At 38.4% G+C, this 24961-nt stretch overlaps 2 protein-coding genes across 2 annotated transcripts; one reads left to right on the plus strand and one right to left on the minus strand.

Moving 5' to 3' along the window:
* Positions 1-2353: 2353 nt before the first annotated feature.
* SPINK13 (serine peptidase inhibitor Kazal type 13) lies at positions 2354-8313 on the plus strand. Its single transcript, XM_036241733.1, has 5 exons — positions 2354-2515; positions 2896-2998; positions 4453-4487; positions 5400-5536; positions 8135-8313. Exons 2-5 carry the CDS (start codon positions 2929-2931, stop codon positions 8181-8183), a joined length of 291 nt encoding a protein of 96 aa, XP_036097626.1. The 5' UTR covers positions 2354-2515; positions 2896-2928; the 3' UTR covers positions 8184-8313.
* Positions 8314-11445: 3132 nt separating this feature from the next.
* On the minus strand, positions 11446-22643 carry SPINK6 (serine peptidase inhibitor Kazal type 6). The gene is made up of 5 exons (XM_036242006.1): positions 22527-22643; positions 22197-22328; positions 18969-18991; positions 13230-13345; positions 11446-11491 (listed from the first exon to the last, which is right to left on the minus strand). The coding sequence occupies exons 2-5, from the start codon at positions 22252-22254 to the stop codon at positions 11446-11448; spliced, it is 243 nt and encodes an 80-aa protein (XP_036097899.1). The 5' UTR covers positions 22255-22328; positions 22527-22643.
* Positions 22644-24961: the final 2318 nt, after the last annotated feature.

Consider the following 24961-nt stretch of genomic DNA (forward strand, 5'->3'; position numbering starts at 1 on the left):
ATACTTGAAACAGTGTGTTCTGTCCTGGATTTCACAATAACAAGGAACAAAAACAAAATTATGAATATTTGATCCTCTTGGCCGAGTCTCTGTGTTCTTTTTAATCATTAAAAAACATTTTAATGAAAAATTTTAAACACCCAGTAATGCTTAAATAATTTCATAGTGAACTCCTATAATTGGTCTCCTGCTGTCCTGCTCCCTCCCACCCAGTACTTGAAGAGCCCTTTTGTCCAGGTCTCCCCACAATAGGTGCTTCCCACCCACTGGTCACTGAGTAGTTGTCTCAGTTATCAGACTGACTCTTGGGCTACCTCAGTGTTTGTGTTCAAGCAACCCTTATTTTACTTCACAGTGGCCCCAAAGTGCAAAAGTAGTTTAAATTTTATCAGAGGTATCTTTGTAAAGGAAGAAGCATAGTGTTATAGGATTCGGTGCTCTCTGTGGTTTTCGCCATCTACTGGGGTTCTCAAAATGTATCCCCTGCAGATAAGGGGGGAGTGAGTGCTCTATAGTTAAAAAGGACAGAAAAAAAAGAAAACACCTGATGAGAAATTTTTGGAATGTTAAATGGACAGAAAATAGACCTTTTAAGACCAACATACACACTGAGAAAAGGAACAAAAATATCCTGATCTGTGAAGACAGCATAATGCTGAAACTGAGGACTGAACATAATTATAAAAGCTATTGATTTTTGAGCTCTGGCTACATATCAGAGACTTTAAGTGCTTACATGCATCATTTTCTTAACCTTCATGATAAATGTAGACTATGAATACTAGTGTCCCCATTTTATAGGCAAGTAACTCAAAATACAAAGAAGTCAAATGGCTTGTTCAAAACCACATAGTTTTTGTCAGAGCCATGACTCACTTTCTGGTGAGTATGACACAAAAATCCACCCTCTTAGAATTGCCTTACTCTAATTACATAGTATTCGGTCATTTTTGTCAGCAAGGGAAATACTCTATAAGCATGGAGGAGCACATATCCCACACTTAAAGGAGCTGAAGGTATATGTTTTCCCCAGCATAACTTGATCCACTGTCTGGACTTTTATCTAAATACCAGATGCACCTGGAACAGGGCCTGCTACAGAGTAGGTGCCCGGTGTTTGTTGATAGTTTTACTTAGTAAATGCATTTAGAGATGTTTTCTGTGTGATTTCACCCAGGAAGACTTTATTTGTAAATACAAGCTCTACACCATGAAAGTACTCAAAGAGAGATTTGTCCCTCAGACTTCTATCTGGATTGCTCAGAATACAGCATTGATATATCCAACTTGTCTTCATAAGTTGGAGCCAGGTACATGGAGACCGAGTGGGTTATTGAAAGAGCTCTGTTGTGACCTTGATTCCGCTACAATCTAGAGCGTATCTTTTGTTGTTGTTTTTTGCAGTAACTAATTAAACTTTCTGTGAGCCTTAAGAATCCTTATGTTTCATCCAGTTCTCTCGTTCCATGACTAAGATCAATTGACTGCTTTCTTTAAATGTACACACTTGTAGAGATAGTCACTGTTGATGGGATAGTCACTACGTATTCACTTCTTTCTGTCTGCTGGACACCATGATATTTCTGGGAAAACAAATAATGTATGTGTTCACGAGGATATAGCCCAAATCCACCAATGCATAGAGGTAAAAAGTTATGGTCCAGACAGGATACATGTTTTATTTTTATATAAAACACTTACTCCTAAATTGGAAAGAAGTGACATTACCTCACCTAAACTCAAAATAATAGATATTGTGAAAGAAAATTCTTTATTATCCACATGAAGATTCCAAGAATAAAAGAGGAGAAGGGATTTTCCAAACAGCCCACAATTAATTCATGATTGATCAGAAAAGCATGTCTTTTTGTCCAGGTTTATGTCAGGCCAATTACTCCATATTGTATCAGTATGTTTTCCTGATCTCAAAGTGATAGGGGAAGGGCAGGTAACAAGAATAGAGCCACAGTTGTTTAATGATTATAGATAAGAGTTTTTCTTACAGACCCTGGGAAACTGGAGGAGCTATTGCAAAAAAGAAAATACATTTTAAAAGCAGACCAAGGACAGGGCATGCTTTGACTCGGCTGGTGTGCCTGTACCCTGACTCCCTCTAGTAGTTTGCCTCAGGAATGCCGACATTTCTCCAGTCCCAGGAACGGGATGTGCTGTTTGTAACCTCATGGGAGATTAGCCACCTTGTTATCAGACTTTGAGCTCCTGAAGGCCAGGCCACAGAACTGCAAACCCTCCTCCTCCCCTCCCCTTTTCCCTGTTACACTCACAGCTCACAGCTGCGCACAGCTTGCTCCCTCACCCACATATACTCACCCAGCTGGCCAGGAGGGGTCAGAGAAGAATTTCTAGGGTGACCTACCAGCTGCTCTCCCCATACTGCCAGCATTATTGGAATAAACGCTCATATAGGATTCAACCCTGTCTCTGCTTAATTTGGCTCAAGAGGTGACCTCAGAGTGACTACAGCAGGCTGACATTTGGTAGCAGCCTTATTCAGGTAACACCTCTTCACTTGTATCCATTCACCAAGTCAGTTCTGGGATCTCTTTGACTTTCATGTAGATTTCCCTGGATTTGTTTCCTCTGCACAGGAAAGCAGGGAAGACTTTGCAGCTCATGTTTTTCTTCCTCATTTCTCTATGAGCCTACCAGCTGTGCTTTGGCAGGAAAAAAGAAAAGAAAAGGTTATTTTGTTTTCTTTCCCTGTTTAGAGCAGAAGGGCCCGCTGAGCACTGAATCCCTGGAGACCAGGCCAGGGCGAGACAACCATGGCCAAGTGTATGGAAACGGCACCTCCTCGGGGTGGTGGGTTCTCTCGTGTTTGGAAAGTCAGCTGTGCAAGAGATTAGGAATTAACTCTCTTGAGCATTTCCACAGGCTTCACCCAAACTGGACGTTAGGTGAGATTCAATGGCTGCCTTTCCTCAAGTGACCATATTTTTCCTGGTATCCTCCATTGGGATACTTACTGCTTTTGCAGGTAAGCACATGTGTAGCTCTTGGGAGAGAAATATCTGATTTTCTTTTAGTTATAGGGAAAAAAAGGAATAACGTGATTGGATGGAAAATGTTTTGCTGACATTTGGGCTTGATAATGCAAATTGGTATCAAGTGGGCATTATTAGAAACATTACTATCTGGAAACAAAGTAACCTGCCTCTAGATAACACATGGGTCATGAAAAATCAAAAGGGCAATTCAAAGTTATTTTGAACATAAGTAAAATGAAAGCAAATGAACAAAAGTTTGGGTTCAAAGGTGTGTCCATACCCTTTTTCTTCTACTCCGGTCCCACCCCCCTGTATGTACCCAGCCTCATTAGCTTCTACTTTATCTTTCCTGCGTCTTCTTTTGCTCAAATAAACATGTATGTGTACATTCTGTCATTGCTCCTACTTTCTTACATAAATGATAGCATGCGACAGATACCTGCTGAGTGTGTTTTGGCTTGTTTGTTTGTTGCTTTCTGTTTACTATCCCACATGGGCGTGAAATCATAGGTTCTTGTCCATTCTTGTTTGACTTATTTCACTTAGCATGATACTCTCATTTGAAACACTTATTCTTGGCTATTTTAACTATCATCTGATGATGAGAGATACAGAAGAGCAGAACTACAATAGGTCTTTTCTTGTTTCATTCTCCCTCAGCCAGCTGGTCAACCTCCATCCCAGGCAGCACCAGCACCCCTCAGCACAACCAGCTACGGCGTCCTTCAGTCTCCCTGGAGCCAGGGAACTCCTAAATTTTCTCACCCTCAGTCACTGTCCTCTTTAGTTCAGCCTCTCGGTAGGAGGAGGCCTAATCCTTTATTTACTGTGTCATATTTAACTTTTACAAGTGACTTTCAAATGCATATACTTATCCCAATTGTAGTGAAGAGGAAACAAAAACCATCAAAAGCCAAGTCACTTAATGAAAATAATATGGTTGTGCCTGGTCGGTGTGACTCTGTAGATTGAGGTCATCCCATGGACTTAGAGGTCCTGGTTTGATTCCCAGTCAGGGCACATGCCCGGGTTTCGGGGTCACTCCCCAGTAGGGGGCGGGCAGGAGGCAGCTGATTGATGTTTCTCTCTCACATAGATGTTTATATCTCTCTCTCCCTTCCTCTCTCTCTAAAAAATCAATAAAAATATATTAAACACACACACACACACACAGAGTTGGCACCATATTAGCCACACAATCCTGAACAGTTTTTACTCTTTTCTCAATGACACAGAAACTTTATAAATGAAATAAGGACTGTAAAAATAAAAGAAAAAACAAATAAATAGATAAAACAGTTACCACTCATAAATTCTGACGTATACTTTTGTGCAAATGTGTAATTAAAGTATGTTTCTTTATTCAGTTAGTAACTTCAGTGGGAGAAATACTGTTCCATGGAAAACTTTTTTTTTTTTTAACCCATTGTGTCTTTATTTGCAGCAATGAAACCACATGACTTCTCTAGATGGCCTCCGGTAAATTTTAATTCCTCAATTTTGAATTCTGATTGCAATCTGATCACTTTATTGACATGAGAGACCTAAAACTTCACAGTGGTAAAGTAGAATGGAAGGGTTTCTGTGTGACTTTGGATGTGTATCTTAGCCTCTCCAGACTTAGATTTACTCACAGGTAACATAAGCATGATCATAGGAAAATGTACCTCTGAGCATTAAATGAAACAATACCTGTCACTTGTTCGAGGTTGCAAGGTTAAGCAGTGGTATATATAGGATTTATTCCCAGCTTCAGTACAAACCCTAAATCTTTTTAAATTTTATTTTTCAATTACTGTGGACATTCAGTATTCTTTTATATTAGTTTCTGGTGTACAGCATAATGGTTATACAACCATACAATTTACAACATGATCACCCTGATATTTTAAGGACTCACCTGGCACTGTGCATAGTTATTATAATATTATGGACTATATTCCCTGTGCTGTACTTTACATCCTATGACTTGTAACTACCGTTCTGTATTTCTTAGTCTCTTCACCTCCTCACCCAGCCCCCCAAGCCCCTCCCCTCTGGCAACAATCAGTCTGTTCTCTGTGTCTATGAGTCTGTTTCTGCCAAACCCTCGCCCTGTCCTCCTTATGGTGAGTTTCCGGCATTGGGACCCCAAGTTTAAATGAAACTGCATTTGGGTTTGAAGCTGAGATGTTATAATGCTCCTACGTGAAGAGATGATGGGATGGGTGAAGTCTCTAGTCAGAAAAATACCTGCCTTACCAAAGTGCAGAGTGGAGAAAAATCTGTAGACAAGATCAACTGACTAGTAATATTTGATGTTACTTCTATTAGGGCGGTAGTGGCAGGACAGGAGTAAATAGCGAGGAGTCTACCCATCATTATTTATATGATATTTTTTAATATTTGCAGCCCCCATGTAAACTATACTACCCAACGGATCCTCTTTATCAACTAGATGAACCAGAATGCCCTAATGTGACTGCGTATGTGTGTGCTCTAGACGGCCACACTTACCAGAATGAGTGTTTCTTTTGTGTTGCTCGGTGGTAAGTTCAAGTTAAAAAGTCATTATTTTTCCTCTATATTTCATCACAGAAATGTCAAATAATCTTAGCCAAGGAATTGGATTTACTAAAGCATTGGATTTTTTCTCAGTAGCTTCTATTATTCACAAAAGATTGCAGACAGACTACATATATAGGGATTTCTTTTAAAAAAATGTAGTGAATATTCAAAGTAAACTCATTAAAAAAGGAAAGAAAATCTTACATGATTGTTGTTAACTTGCACAGAAATTTTAGTAGGTATATTCAAGCAATTATACAAATCCAGTTTTTAAAAATTACACAAATTACACATTGACATACCTATTAGTAACACTTGTGATTGTTGTTGGGTAGATTTAAATAGATACAGATACAGACATAGACACTGGTGTTAATGTACATATGAGTAACAAAGTCATGTGGTAAAAGTTGACAGATGACTTTTAGTAATAACTTGTTGACTTCCAACATATTCAATAGAAAATTTAGATTAAAAATTAATAATATTCCTTGTGATTTACTTCAACTCCACTAGAAATTGGTTTTATAAAACAGCCTTGTGTCTTGTCAGTCACTCCCTGTGACCTATGAGATCTTCTGTGTCAGGAGTCCCCACGCCCTCCCGCAGGTCTGATGATTTACTGGGAGGACTCACAGAGCTCAGAGAAGCTGTTGTACACATGGTAATGGCTCACTACAGTGAAAGGAAGCAGCTTAAAATCAGCAGAGGCAGAAAGCTCCAGGATAGAGTCTGGGCGAGGACAGGTACAACCATCGTGTTGTCCTCTCCCATGGACTCACAGCAGAGCCTCAGCCTCCCAGCTGTGGTTTGTGACGACAGGTCGGGAGCACGGCCCACCTGGGAAGCTCACCAAAGCTTTGGTATCCGGCTTATGCACCAGGGGCCAGTCCTGCGGCATGCAGCACCCACATGACTGACAACTACTTAGTCTCCAGGCTCCCCTCAACCCCCCACAAGAGGAGGTCGGACTGATAGAGTGGCCCAGGACCACAGGCATTCACCTGAGCATGAACTATCTGGTGAGGCCTGTGACCCTGGATTACAAAGGCACTCTTATCAGGCATGATACTCCAAGGAATTCTCAGAGATTTCCCTGGAACTAATTTGAGCATCCCAAGTCTGCTAGGTTCACTCTTCTGGGCACGTCCTCCTTTGAGAAGAATCCACCTGGGCTTCCAGCACCCTGTCCCATCCCATGAGGACTACTGCTGAGTACGGAAGGGAATGGGCGTAGAAGCGAGTCCAATAAAGACAATTTTGCTCATCTCCAGAGCAAGTACTACCTCAGAGGATGATCGAAATGTCCTTTCCAGGGAAAGACTGGGAACTGAACAATGTGAATGAACCAAGTTTCTAGCACAGGTTTTGGAGACAGATGAATGAGTGACGGAAGGAGGGGAGCAATTCCTTTGTCCCAGCTTTTGCCAGTGTTTTAAAGAAAAACCCTGGCAAAGTGGACTCACGATCCGGAGAGATACCCACCATTTATGAACAGTGTAAATCCTTTGAGGAAAGAAAACTGAAGTGTGCAAGTCTTGGCCAGAATTGATACAGAATCTGTGTCACTCTCCTTCCAGCCCCACCAAATAGTCAGTGTAGGGCTGTGAGAATAGCTACCAGAAAGATGGAGAGTTGTGTGAAACAGATACCCGACCCTTCAGAAGTCTGTGGTCTTATTTAGCAAAAATATACATGCACAGGAAAATTCATAAGGGACTAGCAGTAGTTTTATTCAAACAAAATCGTAGTTTAGTAAATGTGGGGTTGGTTGACAGTATTTCAAAATTAAGACTTCACCTGAAAATACAGGTTAACAATTTATTTTGTAAAATCAAACATTATACTAATAGTAAGCTAAGATTGTGCCTGTTAGAATTAACACAGTTGCTTCATAGTAGCTGCCCATCTGAATGGAGTCCAAGCTTTCCAGGTAGCTAGAGACCCACCTCTCCCTACTGTGGTGAAGGGGGCCCTCTTCACTTATATATGTCACCAGCTTGGCTCCTATAAAAATAAAGTTAATAACCCCTGATCCACATAAGTAGATATATATTAAAGATGAGCTTGATCTAGGGGTCAGGATTGAGAGTCTCTCAAAGGAAGAGAAAGTTAAAGGTTTCTTAAAGAAAACAATGCAAACAAAACATAATAGGCAATTTACACAGGTATCATTGCTTGAGAAAAGATAAGTAAGGAGAATAGACTGTATCTGAAGGGCATGTAAACCTAGTGAGAATTTGAGCAGAGAGGGTGAACTCTGTCAATTATATATCGTATTATTACAATGTTTATTTTTTACTTTTTGGTAGAAAAACCTGGCATTGCTATGTTGAATGGGAAGATATCAAAATAGGAATAGATTAGGGGATGAAAGATCCTCTGTTGAAAAATTTCACAGAACACTTTGAATAATCACGACATGGAGGAGGAATAGGGGAGTGGTGATAACGCAGGCATGGAGAAGAGAGGGGTATAAAGGCAGCTCCCTTCCTTAGGATGTCATTAAAGATAAGAGAACACGGAACAATGCCTACTTTGCTTGTGATACGAATCTTTTTTTTTTCTCTTCTCTTTAGGGAATTTGGTCCTCATATTAAATTTGACAAATATGGAAAATGTGGTTAATGGCTAACAGTAAAACATTTGTTTATTCTTTTCACTACTTAATTCTGAAAATCATTTCTTTTGGAATTTGAGGATGTATAATAAATAACCTGCCTCTTTTTTCTGCACCCAAATTTATAATGAAATTGAAAAAAAATTAAATTAATGGAGAATCAAATATGGCATTTATTACAAATAAACTTTATCACAAAAAGGGGTGGTCAGTGTTCATCTCCAGGTGCTGATTGTTTAAAGTCAGCTTTCGTTGTGTTTGGGTCTAAGGTCTGTTATCAGGCGAGCTCATCTACCACTCTCCTGAATTACATGGATTGCAGATTGCAGGCTTACCTGCAAGGGCCAGCCCTGCCCTACTAACCTCACTTAGACATGAGCAAAAGAGAAAACATCCCCCCACCTCCGCACACATACACAGCTGTTTGAGTCTTTCTAACTGATATTCATGAGTGAAGCCCTGCATCAGGAGAGACAAATTTCCGGCTGCTGGAATATGATGAACATAACAGTCTGAAGAACAGGGTAGTCCCAGAGACGTGGAAGTAGGGTACAGACTGACAATCCCCAGAAAAGGGAGTGGGGGGAGAGATAAACCACAGAATTTAAATGCATGTATGCCTGAACAATGGGCATGGACAACAAAGCTGGGGACAGGGTAGGGAGGGCGGGGGAGGAGGGTGTCAATGGGGGAAAAGGAGAAACATCTGTAACAAAAATAAATTAATTAATTTAAAAAGATATTGAAAGTAAATTTAAAAAAATAAAGTGATAACCTTGAGATTTTCATCTAGTAAAAAAAAATTTCCACATGCTAATGGAAGGAGGGAGGATAACCAAGAGTTTTGGGGGCAGGCATGTTTTATTTAAAAATTTTTTTTCTTTATTTTCTAGAGGGAGAGGAAAGGAGAGGGAGAGAGAGAGAGACAGAAACATTGATGAGAGAGAACATCAACTGGCTGTCTCCTGCATGCCCCCCACTGGGGATTAGGCCCACAACCTGGGGCATGTGACCTGACCAGGAATCAAAGGGGCCCCCTCTTGGTGCATGGGTTGATGCTCAGCCACTGAGCCACACCAGCTGGGCGGCAGGCATGTTTTAGAGAGAGGTAAAAGGCATTGATATAATTTGACCTCCTGATTTCAGCATACCTAATTCTCACTCCATCTTTCGGTACTACTACATTGGTCAATACGTTTCTTTTTCTTTCTTTTTTTCTTTAATTGATGTATGATCTGCCACTTAAACTAAAAGATCTTGACTAATACAGGGAGACGAAGTCATTTTTACTTTTCAGGCTAGGGAAATCAACTGTGCAAAAAGCCTTTGGCTTCTGCGTGCTTTGTGTCATTACCCATTGTTGCCACTAGATGTCATGTCTTCTATCTTAGTTTAACCAGCTCTTTATTTTAAGCAGTAGCTTCCAGGGAAGGAAGGATACAACTCTACTTTCTCCATCACCTTTCCAGCTCATACACAGTCTACTTCATCTGGCAACAGGGACCCTCCGCCTCTGACAGCTTCCTCCTTCCTTGGTTCTGTACCAGTTTTTGTGTAGAGGCCCAGGCCTATCCTCCTTTAATGAGCCTGGGCTCGGTGCTCTGTGTTAATTCTCCAGGTGATTCTAATGCACATCTACATTTGAGAACTATTTTCTTTTTCTTTTTCAATTTTATTAAATGTATTGAGCTGACATTGGCTAATAAAATTTTATAGCTTTCAACTGTTCAATTTATTATACATCATCTGTACATTGCATTGTGTATTCACCACTCAAAGTCAAGTCTCCTTCCGTCACCATATATTTGATCCCCTTTACCCTTTTCTACCTCCACCCGGGTTCCCTCTGTGTCTATGAGTTGTCGTTTGCTCATTTGTTGTTTTTGGTTTTATATGCCATGTATGAGTGAAATCATAGGGTTTTTTACTTTTTCTGTCTGACCTATTTTGCTTAGCATGATAGTCTCCAGAACCATCCATGTAGTTGCAGGTGTCAGTATTTCGTCGTGTTTCATGGCTGAGCAGCATTCCATTGTATGTATGTACCACGTCTTCTCTCTCCAGTCATCTAGGGAGGACACTCTTTGTTTCCATGTCTTGGCCACCGTGAATAATTCTGCAAATGAAGATTGGGGTACATATATCTTTACAAATACATGTTCTCAAAATTTTGGATAGATACGCAGAAGAGGGATTGCTGGATAATATGGCAATTCTATTCTTAATTTTTAAAGGAACCTCTCCGTACAGTGTCCATTGTGGCTGTACCATTTTACATTCCCATCAGCATGGAGAGAACTATTTTCTAGACTGAGTCCCTCCATTCCTGGCAGAATTGAAAGTGCAGCTAATGACCTTACTGAGGAAATGATGTAACTGCTCTCTGGGCTAACTTGTTTTATCTCTATAATGAGAATGTTAACTTGGATAATAAAAGTTATATAACATTTATGTAATTAGCATTACTATGTATACTACTTTGTCTTTATCACTATATCAAACATGAGTACAGGGAAGTCAATTAAACCCAAAATGCATTGACTGAGAGCCTAATTCAGGTAGTCACTGGCTCTTTGAGTTGGATTGAGGACTCAGAGATCATCTGAACAATCTCTGACTTCTGCCACAATATTCCTATTGGGCTAGCATCTACCTGGATTTCCCATGAAGGGAAGTTCACTGCATGATGTAGTATGAACGACACTGTGGAGGTCTGACTGTAAGGAAGCCTTGCTTGCCTTGAATCAAACCTGCATTATGGTGCTTTCGACCATTAGAGCCCTCCTTATTATAGGACTATGAGCTCCTGAAGGCCGATCTGCAGACCCTCCCTGTCTCTGTTACACTTGCAGCTCACTGCTGCTCATCGGTTTCTCCCTCACCTGTATACAGCCAGCTGGCCAGGAGGGGTCAGAGCAGAACTTCCAGGGTGACCACCTGACTGCTCTCCCCATACTGCTGGCATTATTGGAATAAACACTCATATATGATTCAACTCTGTCTCTGCTTAATTTGGCTCCATTAATGACAGGCGGCCTCAGACCTGTTGTGTCGGGTTCAAAAATAAAAACACAGACCTGTCTTCTGCAGAATTCATTTTATTGTTAAGCAAATCAAAGATCATAGATATATATTGAATTCCCGAAGACCCAGGCAGAGGAGCAGGTGTGTTTTCATAAAGTGAAGAGATCTGCTAGAGAAAAATAAAAGCAGAAGCAAGAGAAGAAGGATGAAAGAGCCGGCCAGTCCGCACAAATCACTGGCGCGAGTTCAGCATTTCCCATAATGCTTTAGGTTGATCTTCCCACCACTTTTCCTACGAAAGAGAAAGACAAAATACGCTCAGTGCAATATCATTAGTATTCATCACAGATGTTGGACAAAATTTACGTCATCATCTATATAATCATTTGATTCTGCAGGTATCCATGTTGATGATTTGACAGAAGTTAAGGAACTTCACTCACAGGTGACAGCTGTCCTATTTGCGGAAAACATGAATCTTAAATAAATAAATTTAATAAGGCTTAGACTTCTTTTTATTTCAATGGTTTCTTCTCTGGGAGTAATACGTACACAACTGGAAAAGGTAAAAGTAGCAGGAGAAATAATGACAAAGGGACTAGCGTTTGTCCTGATAAAAGATGGAAGAAGTCAAACCACATATTTCAGCAGGTGGCATTTTTAGCAGACCCTATATTTAGGCCTCAGTAATGAGTGCCCGTTATATCAGATCTCAATTTACCCTACTGCTATTATCTTGAAAAAAGTTTAGTATTAATTAGTCAGATATATTATATATAAGTGTACAAACATATTTATTATCTATTGATTCAAAATTTATTCATTTAATTCTATGTGCTTAGCCCTGTTATTATTGATAGAGAGTTATATAATCCCCAGGCTTAGGCATTTTACAGCAAAGTTGAAGGAGATTAAGATATTCATAGAAAAAACTCTAATACAAGAAAAAAACAAGAGTGGTGAAGAAGTGAGGTTACTTTTAACGTGGGGTATTCCCGGCCCATGTGGCTCAGTGGACTGAGCACCGATCTATGGACTGAAAGGTCCTGGTTCGATACCAGGTCAGGGCATATGCCCAGGTTGTGGGTTTGATCCCCCGTAGGGGGTGTGCAGGAGGCAGCTAATCGAGGGATGTTTCTATCTCTCTCTCCCTTCCTCTCTCTCTGAAAATCAATAAAAACATAAAAAATAAAGAGGGTTCTAATTCCCTTGATTTTAGAGTAATCAGACTAAGAGACAAATCGATTGAATACATTTTTATGAATTATAAACTATGTCCCATCAGGAAGCTCACAGATATTGGCTAAAATCTACAGAACCTGTTCCTTATAAACTCATTCAATAAATATTGACCCTTGATTGAATCTTTCTAGTACATGATCTGTAAAGTTTCAATAGTCTGGATAATGAAGGATGATCCTCTCTGCTGTTCTTTGTGGGAAGGATCTTTTAATCAGACTAAAAGTGAGGAATGAATGAAAACTGATGCCTTACCAACATAGAATTTGATATAAAATAAAATGCTTGAAAAATGTGGATAAAATAATATTTTTATTGCTAGTGAATTTTCCCACAAGTTTTCATGTTTCTGATTTTGATGAATTTTCTAACTTAGCTACATAGCTAAAAATTTCATCATCTTCTCTATAATTAACATTAATAATGATAACAAATCATAATTGGATAAGAATGAATACAATTTTTAGTTAGAAATAAATAGAAAAATAAGAAAATGTATCAAAATTATTAAAAATGTACACATTAAAAACTTCTCTAAGATGAATCACATTTAATAATTACAAAGTAATAAAGATTATGCTTTCAAATAATTTATTATGTAAAATTTTTATTTGTTTTTGACCGATTTGTTTTTGACTGATTTGTTTTCAATTTGTTTGCCTGAAGCTTATTTCTTTTATTTCTATGGGTGGGTATGAATAGAAATTTCTACACTATCTCAAGGGAAGTGTCATTGTCTTATCCTGGAAGTTTGTGTTTGTAAGGGACAGGTTGGTGAGTATGATACTTACGCCACTGCCTTACAGAAGGCACATTTATTGCCATATGTCTGGCCATCAGAGCCACAGTGGGGATTAGATTCTCGAGTGCAGTAGGTCTTGGGATCCTCAAAATCACCACAGTCAATCTACCAAAGTAAGCACAGTGACATGGACATTAGTGCATTCTGCCTAAGGGACCGTTCTGCAGAACAGAAGCTTTAGACAACAAACTTAAATTTATATATGTATATATATATATTTTTTTATAAAGTTATATTATATATTTTTATATATTTTATAAAGGTATATCTAAATATATACATATTTATTTATATTTAACTATATATAAATAAATATTTATTTTTATATAGTTAAATATAAATATATATAAATATTTGTTATATACAAATATATAAATATATATAACTATTTATTTTTATATATCTGTTTATATTTAGATAAAATCATATGCATATAAATATATTATAATAAAATTTTATGTATTATATGTGTGTGTGTGTGTGTGTGTGTGTGTATATATATATATATATATATATTTGTGATGTAAAGCTTCCTGAAGCAGAAAATGGCCTTCCTTGTCTGCTTATTTAGAATGTGCTAGACCTAACTGAGACGTCTTCTCTGAGACCCAGGATGCCCATTTCTGTAGCACCTGTATGCAGAAGTAATTAATGATGTAAGGCAGTGACTTACTCTAATGTAAGGAGTAAGGCAAATGCCATAGGTATAGCTTTTTGTTCCAACACTAATTTGTTCTAATTGAGAGTAGTTTTTGGTATTTGTGTGACTTTTTTTGTTTGTTTACTGTATTAATGTAGCTCTACTCGCACTCCTTCCGTATTGTTATAAAGATAAGGATGGTCCTTGCAAGAAGCTTCCAAATGTTATGTGATGGCCTGTTAGTTTTCCTTGTGGCTGCTGCATCCATTTAGTCTCTTGAAAACAACATTTTAATGTCTTTATATTAACTTACTCTGTCTCAGAGTCTGTAGTATTTAAACATTTGTGCATAAGTTGTTCTATTTAGGATTCTGAGGTTGCATCCAGTCTCGGGGAGAACATGTGCTATGATGATTAATACTTATTGTCATGGGCTCTGTAGTAGCACCTATGCCCTCAGTTACAGTGTCTCAGAAGTAGCCTGGAGTTTTAAAACTCTTCTCAATTCAATGTCAATTGAATCAATATTTGGTCTGCAAATGACATTTGAGCCATTTTATTTCAGGGTACAGGCAATACACAATAGGTAGAACCAAACTTCTCCAAATGTCAACTGTGTGGAAGGAAGTGCCCTTTAACATGAATAGAAGGACTATACTTCACCCCTCTCCTAGTTCCATTAATAATGTCTTATGTTTATCAATTGCTTCATAATATCCAAACCATGTAAATGAACTCAGTAGAGTCTCACACCAGCCTTGAGATGCACCTGGGACAATACTATATTGAGCAGTTTACAGATGTGAATATTGATCCTCAGGATAATTAAGTAGCTTCCCAAAGCCACACAACCAGAAAGCATTAAAACCAGTGTTTGAACATATTTCTTCTCACTGCTAATAAAGAATTTCCAACAATCTACCATGGTTGATTTCCAACACATCCTCATTGAGAGAAATAAAAACCAATTATCACGATGTACCCTTAACCACACTGACAGTCAGGATATGTAGACTTTATTGAAATTTCTTATTAGGAAAGTGTGTGGGCACAGGTAGGAGGAATCATATCTTTAAGATGTCAGCAAGCCATTATATATACTGGCAAAGCTCTCTGAAGGTTTGCATGGGGAAAAGCTCAGCAAAAGAGTCATACAGTTGAGTTACAAAGCATTATCACACATCGCAGATGTAAGGTACCTGAGTCTATTATACTCACATTTTTTGTTAAAATGTTACTTCTTATACTATTGAGGTTGGGTAGGTGTTCATCAGAGATCTTAGGGCTTGGTTGGGTAGAAAATATCTAGGCTTTTGATAACCCCAACTGTAGTCCCACGTTTCCCCCCCACTGCTCCTAAATATAACTCCATCCTTTCACACTTCTTCTGGGATAGTAACATTTCCTTTAGGTTCCCAAATAGAAGCAAGGCTGGAGAATCTTTAGGACATGATTAATCATAGAACACCTTTTTCCCCTCAAAAGTGAATGCATTTTGTATTTAAGTCGTGAATATACACATTTGCAATTGTGTGCTTGAATCAATAACAGACTATAAACCATAGGCTCATCATTGATAATTTAATTTATTCCACCAACAGCCGATGGGTAACTAATATTAGGCAGGCATGGTTCTGGGTACTGGCAATACAGAGAGGAATCAGTTATAAACACTATCTCTGTAACTTCACCATCTTATGTGCATTACGAAAGCAGAAAAGAGCACAGATAGTTACAGCACAGTGTGTGATTAGATGCCACAGTGGGCCCAACACAGGCAATGTGCAATCTGAGAACAGGGCATCTCTGACAGAGATATGTGTGTCTCTACAGTCAGGTCAGCAAGGAAAAGAAACAAAAGTCTCTTACTTTAAAGAGATGCCTTCTTAAGCCACCTTTACATGGCAATCGACCCTCTGATCTTGTGATCCAAGCTCTTTTGTCCTTTAGAAAGCAGATAGGGAAGTGGAACGTGGGGAGAACATTCACTTTGAGAGGTTCTAGACCCCACCTCTGTCCCTAAACCCCCTTTTCTCCATCCATTGCCCCCTGGGAATGAGACTAGAAAGGACTAAGGATTTCCATAAATAAAACCAAATCAATCAAATGGTACAGGAACAAACTTTCTTAGAACATAGATACATCTCATATGTCTAAATTGTCACGCCCTTCAAGGATCCCTGAAGTAGCTGGAGAGCCACGTGTCAGACCTCGTTCTGCCATTCGCCATTGGCTGGTTGTGTCATCTCGGACAAAGCACTCGCTGTCTGCACCTCAATTTTCTTAACCAAAATGTGTTTTAAGTAACACTTGTCATGCTTCATTCCCAGGGTTGTTATAAGGATCAGATGTGGTCAGATAAGAGTTGTAGAAAGTCAGTGTGGAATATTTAAATAAGCTTGGACCAGGCATGCAGGAAATAAGCTTCTCATTGGAGACCTGCTCTAGCTGCAGCTCTCACCGCATTTTGCAAGGAGCTTCAAGCAATTGTTCAGTACCCTTAGATTAGATGGTCTCTAAGGACTCTTCCAGCTTTGACAATATAAGATTTAGCAGTGACTTTTTCAGTTAAGTGGCTTAAATAAAATTAAGTCTTTAATTATTCAGTTGGGTGTGAGACATAACAACTATTTCCCGAATGCTTCTCTCTGTTATATCTAGAGACCCCCGTCACCCTCTTCACTCACTGTGTGAGACATTTCAGTGTGGTGACTGGGCACAGAAAGAGGCCACTCTCTGAGAGCACCAGAGGCTGGGGAAGGTGAGGAATGACTTTGCAGAGTCCGACAGAGATCCTTTCTGTGAGGCAAACAGCGAGGCAGAACTTCAGAATATCTAGTTGGATTAGAAAGAGACCACAGCTCTCCACCTAAGGAGAAGTAGGCTAAGAATATCATGAGTTTTTCCTGCCTAATTTCCTCTCCTCTTCTATATTTTTGTTTTGGTCTCCTTTCAATAGAATACAAACACCTGGTTTCTTAGTAGACATCAAAAAGCAGGTTTAGACCAAGAGTGACAGGATTTTCTTTTCTCCTTAAAGTTTCCTCCATGAGATCCTCGGACAGCTAAAATCCCCTGAATCTATTTAAAGTGCCCTAATGCTCTATAATGTTAGGAGATTGTACTAGAGATGGAATTAGACTGGCCTGGGTTTGAATTTTGCTTCTTTCACTTACTACCTGCATAATATTGCGTGAATACCTGACTGCTCTGAGTTGAAATATTTTCCTATTTAACTGGGAGCTGGCAAAGCCTGCTTTCTAGGGTTGTTGTAATGCTAAGTCCTCTGAAAACACGTCACATTTCAAGTATCATGTGGAGGATCGCTATTATAAACACTTACAATGTAAGTTGTTTCACATACTAAAATTTTTGGAGGGCATTATTTGAGGCCTTTTGGTTGTTGTTACTGTTTTGTTTTAGTGTTTTTTAGATTGGTGTTGGCTTTAATGAGAGCTTCCACTTACATAGGCCAGCTCCCAGAGACTACCTCTAGGTACTCGAGTGCCAATGTTTAGTATCGGCCTGGCCCCTTGTGGTTCTTTATACGACTGTTCCTTCAAAAATATTCTGGGCTACAGGGTACTCAGATTAGTTATCTAATGGTAACCACAAAATCATTTAAGTTCGCTGGAAAATGAGCTTATATGACCACAAAAATTAACTAAGAAGTCAGGATCATGGATATTTTAGTCTAGCATTTCAGTTAAACAAAGCCAATGAAAATTTGCAAACACACACACCTCTAGGGTGTAGGCCTTCCTATGTTTAGCTCTTTAACTCTACCCGTGTGGCTACATCAGCTCCTTTTTAAATCATAGCAGTTTGCTGAACCCCTCCCCGACTTGCCTTCCACTGTCCTTGCTTTCAAAAAATCAATGCCTAAAAAAGGGAAGAGACTCATGTGTTGATGAGAAACTTGGATTAAATTTCATATCTTTTCAATCCATGTATAATGGTCTTATATTCTTATATTTTACTACCTAGGGGCATCCAAAATGGTTGGCTGGATCTCAGGTCCTTTTCCTGTTTGTTTGTTTTGATATTTAACATAGATTGTGCTACCATATGTGTTTAAACATAATAAGAAATCCATTTTAACGTATACAATTTTATATGCAAGTACAGACATGTGTGTATGTGTTATACACACAAGTGCATACACACATACATTGCGAGTTAATTGTAGGGCGTCATCCATTGTAAGATGCAACTCAATTTCTGAGATTTTAAAATCGGAAGGAAAAATAGTCTCCTATAACACAATTGGTAGACTAGAGTTGGAAAAGGTTTTAACTCTCTTGCCAACTTGAACCAGTCGGCAGCAGAGTCTGGAAAATTTTGATGTCAAGGGTTCTTGGGCACACCAAGGCTAACAAGAACCATTTCCAAGATCATGTAGAAATGTTCTGTACGAACACAGGAGCAGCTGGCTGAGCAATTCCCACTTGTTTCTGGAAAAAACGTTGGTGGATTAATTTGTAAATAAATCAGCCAGATCGATGAAGATAATTTGTGCCCATTCCAATTTTTAACACAAATTGTATTTAAGTTCAAGTGAACCAGTCTATTTTATTTCTGAGTAAGCAACTTTTTTGTTGACCCTCTGTGCCCTTACTTCTTCAAAAGAAATAACCTCAGCCCTAACTCCTTCAGAAGCTGTTAATCATTAATCAATAATTAATCCTTTTATAGTTTACCAAACGCCTCCACATAGTTTATATCATTTCAATCTGACTAAGATCCCATGAGATGAATGAGATTATTGCTCTCTTTTATTTTTACATTTGTGGAAACTGCAGCTCAGAAAACCTGAGTAACTTGCCCAACATCTCACAGTGAAAGCAGAGCTCCAGTCTCAGTGTTATTATAGATTCATCCTGTACTCATTAATAATTGCTTTACTTTAGTTAGAGGAAATACATAGAAAAGTCATAGTTATAAAATGAATTACTTCCACCTTTCTGCATTTGGCCTGCTTGTTCATTGTTTTTTGCTCTTACACCCACAGACAAATCTTTCTTTGGCCCCAAGAATACCAGCCAAGCACCACCCAGGTCTGAAGTATAGATAAAAATATGCACTGACCTGTCTTCCTTGACTGAAGACACCTGGGGGGAAAAAAAAAGGACAAAATCTGAACACTGTAATTTCTGAATGGGCGAAAGGTGTGATTTGCAAAATTAGGAAATCCTCAAGCCTGGGATAATACTTGTTCTTGGTTCTTGGTCGTCTCAACAAGTCGTGGCATGGTTGTTTTATTTTTTATACCTGTTTATTTCTTAGGGAGCAATAGCGACTTGGGAAGTAATGAAAGAGGATGGACCAGGATGAAGTCATATTTCTTAGAGGTTGGGTGGGGGGTGAGAGAAAATAGATTCGGGATCTAGAGATTCATGTTACAGTTCTGGCCCAGTTACTAATTTACTGCAGGAATGACTTTCTCATCCTTCATCTTATTTTGGAGAAGCTCAGTTGGCAAATCTTCTCTGACTGACATTTCGAGGTTTAGTGCATTGTCTTTCTCAAGGGCTGTTTGGGAAGAGATGAACTTTGTTATTTTTTCTTTGAGGTCAAGATTGCTTTTCTGCCCTCTGTACTCAGCTTTAAAGACTTGGCCCCAATATACACTGGCAAGGACGAAGTCACTCTTGGTTCTGTGACTCATTTCTCTTGCTACATCTCTCTCAATTCCAGAAAGAGGAAAAAACAACTCTAAATACAGTCTTGCTTCTCTCTCTCCCTCCATCTTTATGGTTATATCTGTGCTTTTGAGGTTGCGGCTAATTAGCTCAATGGTTTAAAATACTGAAATAAATGAAAGTTTTAGAGTCAGTTCTGCTATGAGCTGAACTCTGGTCATTTTTGTGGAACTCCAAATGCCAGTGACACCTCACACATTTAGCCAAAAGCCTCCTTGAAGACAGAAAGTATATGAATAAGTATTAGCACTTGAGGGAGGACAACTGAAAATACCTTCAAGAACATTCTTTGTTAATGGGGATGAGGAGAGAACAAGGCTTTTCATTTTGAAATAAAGTTGATGACCACCCGCTGTAGTAATTAGCAACCATATTGCAGCTGTATTATTAAAAAATACAGACTTTCAGGATAATCATTTGAAAATTCCATTATACAAGACCAAATAGGGCCTGGAAATCTATATTTTTGTAAGCACTGAAAGTGATTTTTATGACCCAGGAAAACTCATTCTTACAATTCTCAGATATTTCTTCACTGTATAAATCTTTAATCAGAACAGAAGAAATTTTAGCCAATATATTATATGTAAAAAATATCAAGTCAGAAGGAGGATAAACATCATCAATGCCTGAGTTCAATATGGTGGTCTTATTATTAAACTTTAATAATGCCAATATTAATAGGCATTTGTTAAACTCTCACTATATCCCATTCACTATGTAAAGCACTTTACATACATTTTCTCATTTAATTCCCCACATAGGGATATTCCTTTTATATCCCTATTTTGCAAATGTGGAAAAGACCCAGAAAGGTCATGAGCTATGAAATGGAAATGCCGGGACTGAATTGCAACATTGGCTCTTAGTCATTAGCCTCCCCAAATACCAATTTATCTATGAAGGACCATGTTTTGGTAAATTAAGTGTCTTGGTCCACCAGATCCAATTAAAAGATCACAAAGAGAAGCAGTAAGAGGATATCAATGAACTTCTGAGAGCATCTTAGCAAGCACATTTTAATATAGTCACATCTATTTTTATGCCACCTCCACAGGTGAGAGAAACATCGTGTCATGTTGTTTAGCCTTATCAGTCAAACTTATTCCATAATATCACAGTAATCCTTTATCCAATTGTTTTTCACATTTTTAAATGTACAGGGTATCCCAAAAAATGCATATAAGGTGTCTGTAGAGTCTATTACATTTTGAAAATAAAATGTATTTCAATAAATGCTGGCTTTATAATTATACTTTTTTTGTGTGTATACAGTTTTTGGGGGACACCCTATATTTGCTCATGTAAATATAACCAGTTTCCTGCCTGGCTGGTGTGGCTCAGTGGATTGAGTGTCATCCCAAGGACTGAGAGGTCCTGGTTCAATTTCCGTTCAGGTCACATGCCCAGGTTGCGTGCTCGATCCCCAGTAAGGGGCATGCAGAAGGCAGCTGATCTATGTTTCTCTCTCACATTGATGTTTCTATCTCTCTCTAAAAAATCAATAAAAACATATTAAAACATATATAACCAGTTTTCAATGAACAATGACTTCTTTATCTATTCAATTTCATTGAAAAATTGTTGTTTTTAACATGTTCAGGCATTTAAAAATCTCTGATAGCCCCCACATTCAACATTTGTCACAGAAATGATAGATCAGTTATAGAAGGTCCCAGAACCCTGTCTCCTTTCTGGAACTCTATGACAGAATATCTCAGAGAACTGAGCTGTGTCTCCAGTTGCCACAAGTGGAAGAGATGGGTCTAGGTCTTGGGTTTAGAAAGACTAGCAGGTGCTTTGTCTGCTACAACAGCATAGAGTGGAAACATAAAGAAGGAAAGAAAGACACGCAGTGGCCCTGTTCATTCACATGGCCCTGTACTGAAAAAGATCAGCTCAAGGTACAATTGTGTTTTTGAACAATCTGAATTGATAGACTATATGACTGTTGCTCATTAAGGTGACCAAAGAGATTCTCTTTCTTGAAGAACTGTTGAGTTCCTCAACAACATATATGCTTCAGTATTCTAAGACTGGACAACTTTTTTTCTGAAGGATTCTCTAATTGAGTTTCCTCCTCTCCCACCCCCCTTGTTTTAATTGTAATTGAGTTCCAATCACTGTATAAGAATAATGAGTATAGGGAAGCTTTTCTTTGTCTTAGCAAACCAAGCTAATATTTAAAACAACTAGCCACCCCCCAGACTAGTTTTGTGAAACAAACATAAACCGTGCTGTCTAAAAGATCTGATCAAATTTCAAATTCTACTTATGAGTTGCAAATCCTTTGGCAATTTTCTTAAATTTGTGCTCCAGTTTTCTTATATGTAGAATATAGATAGGAATATCTTGCTGTGTGTATTGGAGATAATGCCAAAAGCCCTTAGTACATGCCTAGAATATAGTACATGCTCAACGAACGGAAGTTATTTTTATCATTATTACTATTTACCATTTTCATCATCACAATCATAATCATCATTATGATAACCTCTCAGAATTGGTCTTTGATATCAAAATTGTTAGAATTTTGAAGTATGGTGGGCAAATACACTTGTCATCTCCAGTTCAGCATAAATATTGGATTTCAATTTTAAAGAAAAAAACTCACCTGAGAAAAAGCAGAAAAGAGCCAGAGAGAGGAGCAGAAAGACACCTGACAGTTTCATGGTGCCAGTTAGCTCACTCCGATCAAGGCTGCTTTGTCCTGCTCAGGTTCTCTGTCAAGACACTTCCAAGGACACTAAACACACGCTCAGACATATATATATAGAGAGACACACGATAGAGGATGTTGGGATCTCCACCTGCTTTAAAAGTCACATTCTAAAACCAGATGCAGTCCTATATACTTTAGGCATTTATTATGACCTGTCACTGATGTAAAGAAATGCTTCATGATCCCCATCAGTCTTAAAATTAGGACAATTATGTGAGTCGCACCTTAGATCTCATTCATAGAGGATGTCATTTTCCACTGGTAAACTAGATTTTCCTAACAAGCAATACATCCTCCCTGCTCTTCCTCTACAGTGTCACTACATTAAAGGGATGAGTCACTGGTGGGGCCACACTTGAAGTCTGTGTCTCCTTCAGACAGGTCCTACATGTCTGTTGTCCGGGTGAGCAACAACAGAGGAATGGAATCTTGGGTGTAACTTGGATTTTCAGAGTCCACATCATCCAAGATGTACCTAAAAGAGAGAGGTATTCTACTCTGTCACCAGAACTGCATCAGTAAAAGCATTTTTCTGGGCAGAAATTAGCCTGTTGGTTTTTTAAATTGTTATTATAGTCATGTGGCAGTGGTTTTCTATTTTTAAGTCAAAATGAAGAACAGAGGTGATGTATATATTTTTTAATTTGTCAAAAGTAAATTATTCATTTTTAGAAGTTAATGAATTGAGGAATATTTAACATTTCCTATTCTGCAAAGTAAAAAAGTAGTTATAAGAAAACTATGTTTTAACTCCTTGACAATATACTTTTGTACAAGTTAGATGAATGCCATGAATTTTTATGGTCAATTTAATTGTGAGACAGAGCAAAGAGTAAGACGGACATCACAGCTTTTTCCGAGGGAACAAAAAATAAATAAACAATGGTCATAGTGATCATGACAAAGTCTGTCTCAAATCATAATCAGCTACTTAAATATTATGAGGTAAAATATAATCATTTAAAATATAGGAAGAATAGCCCGGCCAGTGTGGCTCAGTGGTTGAGCATTGACCCATGCACCAAGAGGTCGCTGGTTCGATTCCTGGTCAAGGCGCATGCCCAGGTTCTGGGTTAAATTCCCAGTGTGTTGCCCTGGCCAGTTTGGGTCAGTGGTTGGCGCATCGGCCTGTGGACCAGAGAGTCCTGGGTTTGGTTCCCACTAGGGGCACGTACCAAAAAAAAAAAAAAGAATTCCCTGTGTGGGGCATACAGGAGGCGGCCAGTTGATGTTCTCTCTCATCAATGTTTCTATCTCTCTCTCCCTCTCCCTTCCTAAAATCAATAAAGAAAAATATTTTTAAAAAGATTATTGTTTATTCAAAAATGAAGCATGATTGTGATGAAAAAAAAAGAATTTTTTAAGTTTCTTCTCTGACAATTTTAAAAGATCTGAACTTAAAGGGTAGAGGAACAAGAGAGAGAGGAGCAGAGATAGGACAGTGAGGAAAGGAATAAGAGAGAAGGAAAAACATGTGCTTGGAAAGTATTAAGTGTTTTCATTCTAGGGTGGAGTGATAACACACATACATACACCCACGCTCACATAAACACAATCTTAAAGTTCTTTACAGAAAATTATAGGTCAGATGTTAGACCCTAAAAGTTTCAAAGACACCAGTGACCAACCTTACAAACTGTATTGAAATTATTCTTAAACACTTTAGGAGAGGAGTGGTCTGGGAATATTTAGAAAAGAGAATAATTGGGAAATTGCGTAAGGAAAGCTATGGAATTTTCACATAACACTTTTGTCTACTTGATGTGATCTTTAATTATTTTGCCCCTATTAAATGAGATAATATAAAGAACCAGGCTTGGAAACTTGGTATCATTTCATAGGCTTGGTTTTAGGTACTGCTGTCTTCCTCCATCTTCAGAATCCCGCCTCCCTTTTGCATTCTCCCTTTCCTTCCCATTGTGTGATCCCCAAATGGCAACAAATTCAAAAGCACTAATAAATAATAAACAAAAGTGTAACAGCAGGAGTTGGTGGCATTCCATCACAAGGTCCATGGCAGCCTTCCTAAAATGTGTTCCAACTTCTCTTCCCTTTTTGGTAGTCGCTTTCATTTATGGTAGTTGCTCCTCATCCCCTGCTCTAAATTTTCAAAATCACCATTTGCCTAAATGTTACTCTCTCTTTCCACACTTCATTCTATCCTTCCCTACCTCCCCCATTTTCCAAGAGCTTTTCTTCAACAGGTGTATTTGCTAAAATGATTCTTAGGTAGAATGATTCTAACCTATTTTCTTCCGAAATGTTTCAATTCAGTTATCTTTGACATTTACCCTCCTCTCCATAACAAAGCTTCGGAGCATGGAAGACCAAATAAGTATTGCATCTGGACAGGTGTTGGGGAGAGAATATTATATCACAAGGATATATATTTTAAGAAGTCTGGCATTTTGAACAATAGTTTTTGTTAGGTTTCTCAGTCCATGTGAAAGATTTTTTTTTTATCTTTTAATAATATTATAAAAAAAAGAAAGTTAAGAAACCTCTGGGGATCACTTATTAGCTCCTTAAATAAGAAGATGCAATAATAGAAGGTTACCGAGATGTCACAGGCAATTATTCACCAATATTAAAGAAGCTGTGTGTAATTCTAGTCTTGGCTATCATGCAAGTAGATGAGAACAGTTTGGATTTTGTTT

This window comes from Molossus molossus, unplaced genomic scaffold (assembly GCF_014108415.1).
Source record: "Molossus molossus isolate mMolMol1 unplaced genomic scaffold, mMolMol1.p scaffold_m16_p_4, whole genome shotgun sequence".
NCBI lineage: Eukaryota > Metazoa > Chordata > Mammalia > Chiroptera > Molossidae > Molossus > Molossus molossus.

Bases quoted from the DNA above. Each gene is read 5' to 3' on its own strand.
- SPINK6 (XM_036242006.1), bottom strand. From the start codon at position 22,254: ATGAAACTGTCAGGTGTCTTTCTGCTCCTCTCTCTGGCTCTTTTCTGC. The intron at 18,992-22,196 runs GTGAGTTTTTTT...TTTTCCCCCCAG, and splicing joins TCTTTTCTGCTTTTTCTCAG to GTGTCTTCAGTCAAGGAAGA. The intron at 11,492-13,229 runs GTAAGTATCATA...TCTCTTTCGTAG, and splicing joins GCCTTCTGTAAGGCAGTGGC to GAAAAGTGGTGGGAAGATCA.
- SPINK13 (XM_036241733.1), top strand. From the start codon at position 2,929: ATGGCTGCCTTTCCTCAAGTGACCATATTTTTCCTGGTATCCTCCATT. The intron at 2,999-4,452 runs GTAAGCACATGT...CTTTATTTGCAG, and splicing joins GATACTTACTGCTTTTGCAG to CAATGAAACCACATGACTTC. The intron at 5,537-8,134 runs GTAAGTTCAAGT...TCTTCTCTTTAG, and splicing joins TTCTTTTGTGTTGCTCGGTG to GGAATTTGGTCCTCATATTA.